General features: G+C 44.9%; 1 protein-coding gene and 1 long non-coding RNA gene across 3 annotated transcripts in view; one reads left to right on the forward strand and one right to left on the reverse strand.

The window, feature by feature from the left end:
• Positions 1-3,306: 3,306 nt before the first annotated feature.
• On the reverse strand, positions 3,307-4,618 carry LOC106143999. Its single transcript, XR_001229113.2, has 2 exons — positions 4,383-4,618; positions 3,307-3,561 (listed from the first exon to the last, which is right to left on the reverse strand). It is a non-coding gene; the product is annotated as an uncharacterized LOC106143999 (long non-coding RNA).
• The window catches only part of Kcnn2 (potassium calcium-activated channel subfamily N member 2), a 130,785-nt gene continuing 122,316 nt past the window's right edge, over positions 3,571-12,039 (forward strand). For both annotated transcript variants that reach the window (XM_005356064.3, XM_005356065.2), the window contains exons 1-3: positions 3,571-3,751; positions 4,610-5,886; positions 6,480-6,575. In XM_005356064.3, coding sequence (XP_005356121.2) covers positions 3,730-3,751; positions 4,610-5,886; positions 6,480-6,575 — 1,395 coding nt within the window. In that variant the 5' untranslated portion in view covers positions 3,571-3,729. The remainder of the gene's footprint in view (positions 3,752-4,609; positions 5,887-6,479; positions 6,576-12,039) is intronic.

Here is a 12,039-nt window from a genome sequence, read left to right on the forward strand (position 1 = left end):
TCCACTGGGCTTCAAACAGTGATCCACCCTTTCCATCCTCCTTCCCCCCTCTCTGTTTCTAATGGCAAAGGGATATATAACTAAGAAATCCACAATAAGTTCAGCCTTTTCATCCATTTATAAGTAACCGAGTTCAATTCTGCTAACAAGATTAATATTTTACCTTTTGTCTGGTAGATAGGTTAATAAGTTGAGAAATAGTAGGAAGACATTGAAGAGAATAAAAAAAATCATTAGAAGGGTTAATTAAATTAATGGCTATGGTCCAACATGATTTATTAGCCTTTGTAAAATTCATTATTCCAGGTTTAATATTTTATCATCATGATGCAGACATGTGTTCATGCATCAAACATAAATATAATTTTACTGTTTGCCTCAAATACAATGTATTAATTGTGACACTAGGGAATTTATGATTTAAAATTAGATTTTGTGGACCTTTCAGGAAAACTGAGCTGTACAAAGGAAACAGCTGCTGCTGTCCTCATTCTCCTCAATCTATTGCTAAGGAAAATGAGTTCAGAGAGGCAGCATCACATCAGAGCCTTTGGGTTCAGTACCATCAAATAATTGACTCAGTCAGGCAATAAAAAATAATTCTCAAAAATGTTCACTTTTTAGTTCCAAGTTCTGCTCCAAGCATGCAGTGTAGGAAACAGATGTTATATTCTCTTGTTTTGGTTGCCTGTTGGAAATAAACACCAAATATGTAGGTCAAGAGAGTCCTGCATTTTAATGGACAATGAATGAGAAAGTACAGACAAATCCTGTATAGAAGAAAATAATAAAAATGAACACAACAGGAATTTGAGTAAACTAAGACTGGAGTAAACCAACTTGAAGCTTTTAAAACTAGGTGTTTGTGGCTGGGGAAGCCCATTCTATGACTGTGTGTTTACGAATCGGTTATGTTAGTGTGTGTGCCTGACTACAAGCTTGACATACGACCAATATGGAAAAGGAAACACTCTAAGAGGGCATAAGAAAAAAGAGATTATAGTCAAAAAAGGAAAAGAAAGGAAGATAAAGGAGAGACGCTGCTTAATTGATTAGATTGCAAGTGCATTTTGTGGGTGACTGTGACCTCTGGTGTTAATCTAGTGGAATTCCAGCACTTGCTTGCCTTAATGGAAGGAAGGGGAAGAAATCTAACTGTGAAAGCTTCTCAGTGGAGACCACAGATCTCTGCTTTAAGCATCCCCTCTTTTTCCTCCCTCGTTCCTTTCCCTCTCACTCCAGGTGTGAGGGCTAAACACCATCCACATCAAAAGTACTGTCTGTCTGCATTAGTGGCTTCACTTTGCTCCTACAGAGCAGTGCTTCTCAACCTTCCTAAGGCTGTGGCCCTTTAATACAGTTATAGAAACCCCCAACCATACAGTTATTTTTGTTGCTACTTCATAACTGTTATTTTGCTATTGCTATGAATCATAATGTAAATATCTGTGTTTTCCAATGATCTTTGGGAGTCAAGACCCACAAGCTAAGCACCACTGCTATAAGGAAAAGGTTCCCATGAAGTCAGAGTAACTGCATTTTTAACATCAGCATGTGAACTTTAAAAGGTTGTCTACCAGAGGAAACACTGATAACAAGGGTGTCTTAATCTGACACCTGTCATGACTTATAGCAATTGTCAGAGGGGTTCAGCCATCTAAAGATGGGACAGCTCTTGCGTTTCTAAGTCCACGGTTTCACCAGGACTTCTGGTCTGTTTCAGGCACAGGCATGTCCTAGCAAGGTATCATTAACTGTGATCAGCTTACTCTAATGGAAGGATAGTGAGTGTCCCATTGGCCTGTTCTCCATCTCTCTATGCACAATTACTTTGACGTTACTATTTTACGAGCTCTTATATTCACCATGCTGAAGTAGGTCAGTCTGAGTTTTGGTGTTCCTGAGGTTCCTCATTTTTTTTTTTTTAAATTTGCACATCTTCTTTGAGAAAAGTGAGGACTCCATGTCTCAGTAACCCACTCCAAATCAATGTCTACACTCACACATGGGAAGGGGGGTGAGGGAGGGAAAGAGAAAGCACAAGTTCAATATTGTTTACCCTTTTGTTTCTGAAACCCTTGAGAAGCTTTCAGTGTGGTCTTTGAGAAAGTCAGCTTATGCTGAACGCAGGGGGATGCACCTTTTATTTTCCTGATGGCATTTTAGTAAGTCTAGAACCTTATAATTTAAAATGAGTAACAGCTATTGTGCTATTTGGGGAGATGTCTATGAAATCTTTTCTAAATTTACGAGGAGGCGATGAACATATTATTTTTTGATATACTTCTTTGAAGCATTTAGAGATAAAGACTAGTCAAATGTTTCAATCAGTCATCGCAGAAGAGCAATGAAAAAGAAGCCTGTACAATTTGTTGCAAAGTGCACTGATACATATTGGGTGGATTTAAAGGGCGAACAAATGGAAGCTTTCACTTTAAATTCAACGTACTTCTGTGTATGTCACCAAATCTAGCTTCAGACCCCTTCTGTATGTGAGGATGGCTTTGAACTCTGTCCCTCCTGCCTCCATCTCCCAGGTGTAGGGTTTCAGGCATGCACAACCACACCCTTTTTCCACTGGAATTATTTTCTGTAGTGCATATGTGCACTACCAGCTGCCCTCAAAATTCAACAAATCTCTTCAATCTAAACACGATTCGTTTCCCACTTTGAAGCTATAAAACAAAAAACAGTCACACTAGATAATAAGATTAATGCCTTTGATTTTTCAGCCACTAAAATTCAATCCTTAACCAAGATTATTAAGAAATTCAATCCCCAATTATTCATGATCTCCTGTCAAGGATTATAGCTCTAAATGCAATTCTACCCCTTTTCCTTCTCAATCTATTTCCTTGTGTGCACGAAAATTCTCAACTGCTTTACACACTTGCAAAGAATATCCAGAAATAAATTATTCACTCAATGGCACTGAGCACAAACACACACACTTTCAAGCCGATACCTGGTAAGCAACTTTAGGGCAGCTGCTGAGTAGAATGTCAAGAAACTGGATCCCGCTGAGAATTCCAATTACCTAATGAGAGCGATCCGCTTTCGCTTTAATGTCTTGATCTAATCTGTTAGCAATCTCCACCATAAAAACTATTGAAATCACAATTTAAAATTGAAATATCTTATTGGCCAATTTCATCTATTTTTTTTCCTTTAGGAAGACAGGAATTTAAATTCACAAAGAAACACAAATGATAGCCTTAATGACGGAGTATTAATCAAGAGCCCTCAAAAAGACCTCCTGCCGTTTTATTTGTGTATAGCTCAATAAGGACACACCATGGTAAAATGCAAAGTGCAACTTTACTGGTTTATTAGAGAGTATAATTATTCATTACATCTAAGTCTAGTGAAACTCCATGTCCAAGGGCAGCGATTGTTCAGTCGAATCACCACTATGGCATTAATTGGCAGTTAGATGGCTACTGGCATCAATCAACCTTCACCAGGCCCCTCGCCCAGCCGCTGCAGTCTGGCCACGACAAGGAAGATGCTTGGCGTCTGCGCATTAGTGACCCGCCTTTGCTTTGTGTCTGTACTGCAGGTCTGGAGGAAAACCAGAGAAGCTGGCGGTCTGCGGTGGCTGAGCAGCCCCCAGACCCTGAACAAGGCTCGTCTGCAGCACCAAGGTAGTCCTCGGACCTACCCACTCAGGCTGCTGGACTGCCTGAGCGCCCGAGCCCCGGACCCGGCGGCCAGGGGCGCTAGCCCCTCATGTTCCGGAGAACGCGCAAATGTGAGCTGGCGCTAGTGGGGAAAGCCCTCCGCCCCCGCCAGGGGGACCCGGGAAACCCGAGCGGGCTCCTCCCCGGACGCCGGGGATCCCCTCCTTTGGCCCCGCCCCCTCCTCCCCCTGCCCGGGCGTCGCGAGGTTAACCCTATCCGCGCCGCAATGCTCTCCTCTAAGAGAGACAGCGCAGCCAGTCCCGATTCTGGGACTCTGTGAGCTAGCGGACAGGGACAGATCCCTGCTAGGGGTTGGATATGATCCCTCAGAGGCCAAGTCAGGCATCCGGCTGGCTTTCTCCCAACGCTGATGCATTCGCATAGGCAGTCGCCAAACTTTTTTTTATTTTTTTTACCCCCTACCCAAAGCCTTGCCCCCGCAGTTACTTGGCCAGCAGCCTGCAGCCCACTCTCGGCAGGACGATGGGGGAGAGGAAGTGGGGCTAGCAGGTGCTGTCTTGCAGCCCTACAAGGCGAGAGGGCGGGAGAGTGGCTCGGGTTTCGCACAGTACTGGCGCCTGCCCCATGACCAGAGTGGCCAGACGTGCTGCAGTGCCCCAGGCAGGTCATTCGGGCTAACGTGTCCCGCACCAGTCGGGGGCCTGTGACAGTAGAGCGAGAGGCATCGCTCTCTCTCCCACCTCTGCAGCCAGCCGCTATGCGTGGGGGAGCTCAGTCTTCCCAGCCATGATCTCGGACGCACGCGATCCGCAGGTGGAATCCCTGCCCTCGAGTGTCCTCACCCCAGTCGGAGCTGGCCTGTGCCCCCTGGGGTTTTCATTCTGCAGATTCCCCTCCCAACCACTCTCTCACACACATATGGTCCCCTAAGCCGCGCGCGCCGCAAACTCAGTCTCGGTCCCCGCAGGTGATGTCATGCCCATTGTTTTGGTGCGCCCAACCAATCGGACTCGCCGCCTGGATTCTACCGGAGCCGGCATGGGCCCTTCCTCGCACCAGCAGCAGGAGTCCCCGCTCCCGACCATAACGCATTGCGCAGGGTGCACCACCGCCTGGTCTCCCTGCAGCTTTAACAGCCCTGACATGGAAACCCCATTGCAGTTCCAGCACGGCTTCTTCCCAGAGCAGCCGCCGCCACCGCCGCGCTCCTCACACCTGCATTGCCAGCAGCAGCAACAGAGCCAGGACAAGCCGTGCGCGCCCTTCGCGCCCCTCCCGCACCCTCACCACCACCCGCACCTCGCACACCATCAGCCGGGCAGCGGTGGCAGCAGCCCATGCCTCCGGTGCAACAGCTGCGCCTCCTCCGGTGCCCCAGCGGCGGGGGCGGGGGCGGGGGATAACCTGTCCCTGCTGCTCCGCACCTCCTCGCCCGGCGGCGCCTTCCGGACCCGCACCTCTTCGCCGCTGTCGGGCTCTTCGTGCTGCTGCTGCTGCTCGTCGCGCCGGGGCAGCCAGCTCAATGTGAGCGAGCTGACGCCGTCCAGCCATGCCAGTGCGCTCCGGCAGCAGTACGCGCAGCAGCCCGCGTCCGCCTCCCAGTACCACCAGTGCCACAGCCTGCAGCCCGCCGCCAGCCCCACAGGCAGCCTGGGCAGCCTGGGCTCCGGGCCCCCGCTCTCGCACCACCACCACCACCCGCACCCGGCGCACCACCAGCATCACCAACCCCAGGCGCGCCGCGAGAGCAACCCCTTCACCGAAATAGCCATGAGCAGCTGCAGGTACAACGGGGGCGTCATGCGTCCCCTCAGCAACTTGAGCTCGTCCCGCCGGAACCTGCACGAGATGGACTCCGAGGCTCAGCCCCTGCAGCCCCCCGCGTCCGTCGGAGGAGGAGGCGGTGGTGCGTCCTCCCCGTCTGCTGCCGCCGCCGCCTCTTCCTCAGCCCCGGAGATCGTGGTGTCTAAGCCGGAGCATAACAATTCCAACAACCTGGCGCTCTACGGAACTGGCGGCGGAGGCAGCACCGGAGGCGGCGGTGGCGGCGGCAGCGGGCATGGCAGCAGCAGCGGTACCAAGTCCAGCAAAAAGAAGAACCAGAACATCGGCTACAAGCTGGGCCACCGGCGCGCCCTGTTTGAGAAGCGCAAGCGGCTCAGCGACTATGCGCTCATCTTCGGCATGTTCGGCATCGTGGTCATGGTCATCGAGACCGAGCTGTCGTGGGGCGCCTACGACAAGGTACGGGCTTTAGCCCCTGAGTACCCTCCCGGAGTGGGAGCCAGGTGGTAGGGATGGGCGCCGTCGGGAACCCCCTGCCTACCGGGTCGCAAGTGTCCCCGGTAACATCAGAGTGCCCATCGGAACAGCAGAAGCAGCTAGCACGCACAGCCATAGTCTGCTGGGCAACTCGGAGAGGAAAGTTCTCCGGGTGCTGAAAGTCCATCGCATCCAGGCTTGTTAATAAGTGGCTCCTGGAGTCGGTAGGGAAAGCATGCGTGTTCCTCTATGGGTGCTCAAGTTTCGGAGGCACCTTTCAACCTAAAGCGCTTAAACTCCGGAGAAACTTCTCTAGCCTTTAGCGAGTCAGGTGTCTTGTTTTAGTCCTTGGTGGTGCCGACCCCACAGCCAAGCTTTGAGCTTTCCCTTGTTCCTGGCTCCTCTCACTTGGCTTTGAGGCCAGATAATCTGCATCTCAGAGCCAAGGCTGATTGCCCCCCACCCACGTCCCCTACCTTGAGTTCAGGTCCACGTGCTCGGAGCTGACTCCCATGGCCTGGAAGGTGGTTGAAAAGTGCTTCTCTCTTAAAGTGTTCCATCTAACTGTGTTGCAGGCGTCGCTGTATTCATTAGCTCTGAAATGCCTTATCAGTCTCTCCACGATCATCCTGCTCGGTCTGATCATCGTGTACCACGCCAGGGAAATACAGGTAACACAGGCTCCGATGTTTTTTGAATGACCCAAAGCAATGCAGACAGAGTAGGGGGAAGGAAAGGAGGACAGCAGGGGCCTTTTCCAAGCGCTGTGACCTTGCTTGAGGTACAAGAAGACACACTCTGTGTTATGTCAGGACCTGCCGTGCAGAAATTAAAAAAAAAAAAAAAACAAACCAATCAACACAGCATATAAACAGGCAGACCTTTCTGAGAGGTATTTGGTAGAGTCTTAAGATTTTCCTCAATCTTTAGGTGGATCCACTTTTCTTTCTGAGAGATATTTGGTAGAGTCTTAAGATTTCCCTCAACTTCTTTAGGTGGATCCACTTCCATCGGTTACATGTCTTTAAAAGGAGAGATACACACTATCCAGAATCTGGGTAGCAAGGTGTCCTTTCTTGATACACCTTTTCTTAATGAGAAAGTCATTAGTGGAGGCTGTGCCCATCGGTATTGCCTATCATTCTAACATAAGAAAATAAGTTCACGGTATTGCTAGACCACACCAACGTGAGAAAAGCACTGTCCCTTCTCTTTAGCACATTTTCCAGTGTCTTATTTAGTTCATAAAGTGTGTATAGCTACTAATTTAGTTCACTGGTTACAATAGTTACATGTTAACTATCACTTCAAGACCCTCATGAGCTCTTGTATAAGAAAACATTTGTTTTGATCTGTTCAGTTTGGCATCACCCACTTAAAAAAAAAGTCTCGGTTGTTTCCTCTAGCCCACAGTCAACACACTCAAGCAAGTATTAAAATTCAGGGCTTTAAATAACTACAGAATTAAAAAAAAACTAGATTGATATTTTCAAGCTTAGATTTTCTAAGACTACTGTTGAGCTATCATTAGTCATGGGTAGTACTATGAAACCTACAGATGTAGGATGCCTTAAAAAATAAAATATTGTGTGCATTTTTTCAGACAGTTTATGATCAGTTTAAGTTAATCTATCTTCAAATTAGTAATTACTAAATTCACAGTAAAGATAGAAGAATTTGATCTTTTTGTTTGTTTGGTTTTGGTTTTTGGGTTTTCAAGACAGGGTTTTTCTCTGTAACCCTGGAACTCACTTTGTAGACCAGGATGATCTCGAACTCACAGAGATCTACCTATCTCTGCCTCCCTAGTGATTGGATCAAAGGTGTGTGCCAACATGCCTGGCTGAAGAATTCAATCTTAATGACTGTCCAAATGGGATAGAGATAAAGCTAACTCCAAGAGAGGAGGAAAAACGACTTCATTTTGCTTCCTTGTTTGTTAAAACTTTGACAGGTGTGTTTTTGAAGGGATATGTTTAGAGCATGAGGGTAAAAAGCGAGTATTTGGAGTGCGTAGTGGTAGACTAAGGTGCATGGGGTTGAATTTTAATATTAGGACAGTTTACAGAATCATCTTTAGTGCAGTCCGCATGACGGTGAGATTTTGAGATTCTTCCAAAAAGTCTTTCGTGGTATTCTGCAACACTTTAAGCCTGAGTCATTTTGACTTGAAGAATGGAAGATAAGAAATGATTCTTTGATTTAGTTTACACAGAGGGACAGTCAGAGGAAGTGAGTACCCTTGCCAGATCTGGAGGTAAGAGGCCCAAGTTGGAAGCAGGTGCTGCCCTCTTGGCTTCTTCTGGCCTTTTTCCTGATGAGCCTTCCTGCTGCTAGCCCAGAGTCCTGCAATACAGAGGGGCTTAACCTGTGTTTCCCCTCTGAACAGACACCTTTGGTGTATGAATAGGGCTAAGCTTAAAATGCTGCTTGGAGATTTTCTTCTAGATTTTTAAGAACTAAATGACTTAGAATATTTTGTGTGGAGAACAGCGTGGTTTTGTTTAATCCATGCTGAGAGAGCTTGCCGATCAATTATGGTTTTTATTACTCTTAAGATTTCCTAGTGTTGACTCTTCTGCCCAAAGCACACATCTAAACAAGCATTCATGGGGTGGGAGTGGAGGGCCACTTGTGTTCTCCTGAGGAACAAAATGTCTTCTTAAAAACATGAACTGAAAAAGAATTATAGAGAGATTTTTGACCTCACTCAGAAATAAGAGGAGCTGCCCAGTATTAAATATGTGTCCTAGAATTTTGATACGGTGTAAGAATTCCAGAAATGAACAGACACTGATGAATACAATTATTTTTAACAGATTATTTTATGCTTGAAACATTGCCCTCATTGGCTAATTTGTATATATAACTGTGTTGACTAGACAGTTCAGCATAAGTGAGGAAAGCTGGGACACAGCTTGGTCCTCTGGAGAATACTGTTCAAAACACAAACATCACAAAATGTTAGGTTGTAAAGTTGGGCTTATGATCTGTGTGCCGCTCTTAAGTCTGCCATGTTTACTACAAGGTAGAGACTTAGGTAATAATACTAAGTTATTTTGGACACAGCTTTTACAAAACGTCATTATTTTATAAAGAGGATTTTCTCTTTTAATAGTCTCATATACAATGCTTCCTTAATGTATATATGGGTGAGAGGGCTGGCTCAGCAGGCAAGAGCACATATTGCTCTTGGAGACAACTGATTTGGGTGCCCAGCTCTCACATCTCGTGGCACACAGCTGCCTGTAGCTTCAGCTTCAGGGGAATCCAGGGCCTCAGGTCTCCTCTGGTCCCTGCACATATCCACACACAGACACATCATTTAAAAACACCATGATTTTTAAAGTTCTTAAAATTTTAACAAAATGGAAAGTAATAAATATATGTGGAAACTCTGAGCTGGAGGTCAAGAAGGACCAGAAAAAGTAGGAAGCGTCTCATTTATCCAAAAAACTTAATACTTTGCCCTGAAGCTCAGAGAAACTGAGTGTGTGATTATGATCATCGTGGAAAATTAGTAGCTCTGCCCTCCTTTTAATGTTATTTCTATCACTATGGGAAGTGTATTTCTTTCAAGTAGCTTTTTTAGGCTAATGGACACTTCAGGGCTTATTATAAAGAATACAGAATATATTGACTTATCTCTGAGATAAGGTGGCAAGTACAGAGGCTGTGTTGTCATTCGGGGGCCTGTTCTTGAATGTAAGATATCATCAAAAATGACAGCTTTTGTTTCTTCCTTTTGGAAAATTAGTATGGTGATTTGATAGTGACAGCCAGCCAGGGTGAGTTTCTGGTGCGTGGTGTGTTTTTCCACGGCACTGAGGAAAAGCATTTTAGCTGATGTCCTAACTGTCTGTCCACGAGAATCCCTTAATCAAGCCTGCGGAGGCCCTGACATTTTCACGGAGAACCTTGGAAAGCAAGACTCAGTGTGACCTTTGATAAAATGTTTATACACGATGTGGCAACATAAAATGGTTCAGGTGACTCATGGGTAGAAGTGCTCGGATTAAAATAGTGTGGTGGGGAGGCTTTAGAGCGGAACACAGCGTGGTACAAGTCAGCTTTGGGGTCCTTTTTCAGTACCACAGACAGCTCAATGCAAGGGCTACATATATAGTTCATTTTCCTAATTGCTTTCTCTCCTCACAACCACAAATGAAATCACCCCCACTTTCTTTAATTTGTCATAATGCTTATATAGAGTCGAACAGACTGGGGGAAGGTCTGGCTAAGCAGATATTGGGTTTTTCCAAATTCCTGTCTGTCTTTGCTTTCTGCAGCGATCAGCAAATCCAGAAAAGAAATGCAGGAATAACGTGAATATATAAATAAACAAACTTTAATACATGCCTGTGGAATCACCATCTTTTGACAAACCCAAGTGACTATAAGGATTGTTGTTAATTCAATTTGAAATTTGTTGTGATGCTGGCTGAAATAGCTTTCTACCTCCTGCCTCAAGGTTAAAGAGCAAGAAAAGCAGAATCATGATTTCTGGAGCCATTTCTTTTTGTCCTCACCCTTGCAGTAGAGCTGGAGATAATTTTTTGACAGAGTAAATATAAATGAAAGTCTTATCCTTAAGAAAGTTTGAATATAGAGTTCACAGCGGCTTTATTATAAAAAATGAGTTGTTTAGTATTTTTAGACTTACGAAAACATGAGTGAAAAAGAGAGAAAGGAAGCCCCTTGGAGTGCCAAATGGTCTTTCTGGTTCTTATGGGATTCAGAGGACTGGCAGGACCTATACTTTAAATTGGAAAGTATTTTCCTTTGGTAATACAGTTCTGTGATAAATAGCACTGGGGAAACATTTAGTGTTCTTTGGATCATTTAGGAAGGAATGTCTCTTCATTTCTTTCAAACTTGGATTTCAGAGATTGATTATGCAGTTCTATACAAATTGAAATTAAGATTTCTTGTCACTTGTGAAGCCCGGCCCCACAGAAGGTTAGCTGAGGATGGACTCTTAGTGACCTGCCTGCCTCCTGGACAGTGGGGGAGGCTTACCTTCTCATTAGCTGGTCGGCTCTTTTCTCCTTGTAAAGGACTCCGGAGAGACGCTGACTTTCACACTTCTACAGGGAGCATGTGGATCCTCCCTGACTATGCCCAAAATATCGCATATAGTTTTGTGTGGTTTTACAAAGTAGCAAATACAAGTGGCAAACATAATTCCGACAGCACAGCTACCCTCTAGGTATACTTAGTCTGTTTCTCAGAGGTGTCTTATGCATTCTTTTGGAATTTCAAAATCAAATATTTTGATATCTGTATACAAAAATAACTTGCTTTTATTCCTTAATGCATTTTGGAGGTGTTTCCCATCGGTCCTAGTGACCTAGCTCATTCTTCTCTTGCAGCTGGATCTTATCCTATTTTATGATGTGCTGTGGATTGCTTTGTCGGCCCTGTGATGAGTACTGATGAATAATTTAGAGTTTTCTAATTATTTCTAAAATATATTATATACTATGTACATAGTCAAAATAATAATAGCATATCTACATTTTTCTTTTATATATTTAACATGTATGTGTTATATATAACATACATATATATATACATCTCATGTGTATACATGAGAATGATATAGTCCAGCAGTAATATTGCTGACTCAGTGATAGGGCCAGAAGTGTAACTCAGCATTGACAAGACCCTATGTTTGAGCCTTGTCACCAAAAACCCCTTGATAGACCAGTGTTTCTGTCCCTGCTTGCTTGAATGTTATTCTTTCACAACAAGCTTAATCCTGGATATTATAAGAGATACTTTTATCATTTATTTCTTTCCAAGGTCTAAAATGCTTATAATCTTCTTGAAAAATATTTATAGATAAAATATTTAGGGCATCACAGGCTTATTTGCATCCATCTTTGCTATATCCGGCAGCCACTATAATGTCTAGTATCCCTGCAATTGAGTAATCACTGTAAAGATGTGCTCAGGAATGAATGCTTTGAAAATTTGTATTGTTTGACTTTAAAAAGTTTGAATGAGGCTAGAGAAGGCAAAAGAGGCTGAAAAGTTAGAAATCATCGTAGATTGGCCTTGGGTTCTGTTGTGTGTGTGAAGTAGATGGAAGATATAGCTACAGGGAGACTATTCGGCGGCTCCACAGTTGCT

Source organism: Microtus ochrogaster, chromosome 18 (assembly GCF_000317375.1).
Source record: "Microtus ochrogaster isolate Prairie Vole_2 chromosome 18, MicOch1.0, whole genome shotgun sequence".
Classification (NCBI taxonomy): domain Eukaryota; kingdom Metazoa; phylum Chordata; class Mammalia; order Rodentia; family Cricetidae; genus Microtus; species Microtus ochrogaster.